This window comes from Solanum stenotomum, unplaced genomic scaffold (genome assembly GCF_019186545.1).
Source record: "Solanum stenotomum isolate F172 unplaced genomic scaffold, ASM1918654v1 scaffold3693, whole genome shotgun sequence".
NCBI lineage: Eukaryota > Viridiplantae > Streptophyta > Magnoliopsida > Solanales > Solanaceae > Solanum > Solanum stenotomum.
This window is the reverse complement of record NW_026034170.1, coordinates 27142-30367: the sequence shown is the minus strand read 5'-3', so window position 1 is coordinate 30367 and position 3226 is coordinate 27142. Positions and strand designations below refer to the sequence as shown.

The following is a 3226-nucleotide window of genomic DNA, read 5'->3' as shown; positions in this document are numbered from 1 at the left end:
TTACTCCATTATACAAAAACATGCGAATTATACAAATGTACCCCTGAATTATATAAACGATATGCGAATTATACTAATTATTGTCCTCTGTCGCTCACCTCTCTCCTCCCTCTCCCAATCTCACTCGCCTCTCTCCTCCTTCTCCCAATTTCTCTCGCCAGATATACAAATACGTATATATACCAGTTACATATATACAATTATCTAGCTGATATACGTAATACACAATTCACATCTCTCACACTTTCTGCCCTTTCTCGCTCGCCTCTCTCCTCCCTCTCCAATCTTGCTAGCCACTCTCTTCCCTATAACATGTATCTAGGAATCATAATTAGCAAACTATAGCTATGAAACGTAATTAAGCTATTTTTGAGTGGCTATATGCAAAAGTTGTCCAAAGAAAAATTACGCTAGATGGGCCAAATGGAATTGCTTAGTTGAGTTATGAGGCCCAATACTACTCGCGCAGAAAGTGATTAGTGTTTCTCCAATCTCAGTTATTAGGCAATGCTAAGGATTGGCAGCCTATAATTTTCAAAAACTAGAAATCAAATTTTAAGAGATTTTGAAGATACTTCCTTTCTTTTCTTTCTTCCCACAAACTCTAGCATAATACTTTCATATCGAGCCTATCAAATCATATAAAGTCCACCAAATTCGGATAACTCATACTACACTCTATTCAATACTATTCTTAAATATTCTACCAAATCGATACGTAAGTCCAGTAATACATTCGGCATACAATCATTTCACAATCAGAAATACACTCATTTCACAATCAGTAACATCCTTTAATTTCTAAAAAATAAGATAGCTTTGGAGCATAATAGTACAGTTTTTATTTGTAAGTGAAGGTACATGTTTCATATGGAGGCATATTACATAGGGACAATAAATAGAGGCTTTTCTTTCTGTAGAGTAACACCAAACTTTTCTTCCATAACTAACTGCATTGGATCCTCATCATTGGGTAGTGACCACTTAAAATGATGGATCAAACTAGCTAAAATCAAGTGAACTTCTTGTATAGCAAAACCTAAGCCAGGGCATATTCTCCTCCCTGCACCAAATGGTATGAACTCAAAATCTTGACCCCTGAAGTCCACCTTGGAGTCAAGAAATCGCTCTGGCCTGAAAGATAATGCATCTTCCCATGTATTGGAGTCACGCCCTATTGCGTAAGCATTCACAAACAACTTCGAGTTCTTTGGGATGGTGTAATTCATAATCTTACACGTCTCAGGAGCACGACGAGGAATCAAGAAGGGAGTAGGCGAATGGAGTCTCAATGTCTCCTTGACACAAGCAGCCAAATATGGAAGTTCACTGATGTTTGATTCTGTGATAGTATCATTTTCCCCAAATTTACTTGTAAGCTCAGCCTGAAGTTTGTGCATAGCGCCATTGTTCCTTAGCAACTCTGTCATTGCCCATTCAATTGTTGAGGTTGTGGTGTCAGAACCCGCACCCATTAATTCCTGAAATGTAAGAACAAGATTGCGTCATGTCAACTAATTTTGACTAAAAATTTCACATCAAATTTTGTTGGATTGATTCCTTAGATTGTCACTTAACTAATAGTGTTATCATTTTGAGACAATAACTATTAATTGAGTCACCGTCTGAGAAATCAACTCTCTTATTTGAAACCAAAGTAAATTGGTTCTAAAAAAAAAGAGATATTACTGTCACTAAGATATTGATCTGTAAATCTGAGAATCCACTATCAATCATGACATCCAAAAAATCCGAGCTATGACGGCTAATTGCCTGCCTTTTTTCCTTGACAATTTCACTCCAGATGTTGATCAATCGACTCTGATATATTTCCGTCTGCTTTCCCAATCCCTGCAGATCCAGAGCCTCAACTAAAGGATAGAAATCTGATATATTTGGCAAAGCTCCCAATTCTATATATTTTCTAAAAACACGTTTGATCTCACTGGTGTTTCTTTCATAATCCAAATCACATACTAAATCTTTTGAAAAGAAAAGGTTCCCTAACGTGTTTAAAATGGTACCAAACAGAATTTCAGAAATCTTCACAGTTTCCCCTTTCTTAGACCTAAGAAAATGTATCATTTCCGACACTTTTTTCTCCCTCAGAGCAGCCTGTGACTCTACCGCTTTGGGTGAGAACAAATGTGTTCGACAAAATGCCCGCAAGAACTTCCAGTGATTGCTCAAATCACTGGAAAAGACAATTGAGTGTTGATCAATAACAGAGAGTTCATATGGAACAACACTGGGCGGAGACCGGGCTGATAGAAGACGATCTTGAGTCTTGAGGATTTCAGCTGCAGTATCAGGGGATGAAGCTACCACAACCAGTTGAGTTCCCAGCTTGACAGAAATCAATGGCCCATGAGTTTGGGCAAATTTTGCCAGTGAAATATGGGGTTTTTTCCCCATTTGGAGAATATTTCCTAACACAGGCCATGGTCGAGGACCTGGTGGAAGATTTCCAGATTTTGGTATGAGTTGTTTAACTATGAGAAACAAGAATGAAATAAAGATAAGAAAGGATGCTGGCAGCATATAATACTCCATTAAATCAACACAAGTATAATGCACAGATATTTCATAATTGGTCAATAGACATATATAACACCAAAATATTCCAAGTTGTCATACTCACCAGCCGCCATATAGGATTTTACCTCCTTTTTTAGAAGAAAACAAGTCAAACTTCTCTTGTAGTATTATTTTAGGGAAAATTACACGGATAAATAAATATATATTAGTTAATTAGCTAATATAACAATGATTTAAATTAATTACTACTCATAGCTTAATTTTAGCTATAATTACGTCATTTCTCTCCTCTCTCTCGCCTCTCTCTCGCCTCTCTCCTCTTTTATACATATACAAATGCAAATTATACATATACATATACAATTATATGACAGATATACAAATACAATTAGACTCTCTCTACCCTCTTGCTCGCGTCTCTCCTCTCTCTCCCAATCTCCCTCGCCTCTCTTTTCCCTCTCCCAATCCTACTTGCCAGATATACAAATATATATGTATATCAGTTACATATATACAATTATTTGACATGTATACATATACAGTTCGACATATATACATATACAATTCGCCTCTCTCCTCTCTCTTCCAATCTCACTCGCATATCTCCTCCCTCTAACATGTAGCTATGAATCGTAATTAACAAACTATAGCTATGAAACATAATTAAGTTATTTTTGAGTGGTTATAA

The 3226-nt window shown here is 36.6% G+C and overlaps 1 protein-coding gene across 1 annotated transcript; it reads right to left on the bottom strand.

Moving 5' to 3' along the window:
- Positions 1-769: 769 nt before the first annotated feature.
- On the bottom strand, positions 770-2580 carry LOC125852547 (probable (S)-N-methylcoclaurine 3'-hydroxylase isozyme 2). Its single transcript, XM_049532270.1, has 2 exons — positions 1690-2580; positions 770-1481 (listed from the first exon to the last, which is right to left on the bottom strand). Exons 1-2 carry the CDS (start codon positions 2551-2553, stop codon positions 882-884), a joined length of 1464 nt encoding a protein of 487 aa, XP_049388227.1. The 5' UTR covers positions 2554-2580; the 3' UTR covers positions 770-881.
- Between the last annotated feature and the right edge of the window lie 646 nt (positions 2581-3226).

Excerpts from the sequence above, each read along its gene's own strand:
- LOC125852547 (XM_049532270.1), bottom strand. The coding sequence starts at position 2,553 with ATGGAGTATTATATGCTGCCAGCATCCTTTCTTATCTTTATTTCATTC. Across the intron at positions 1,482-1,689 it reads AGATCAATATCTTAGTGACA|GAATTAATGGGTGCGGGTTC; the intron begins GTAATATCTCTT and ends CTTACATTTCAG.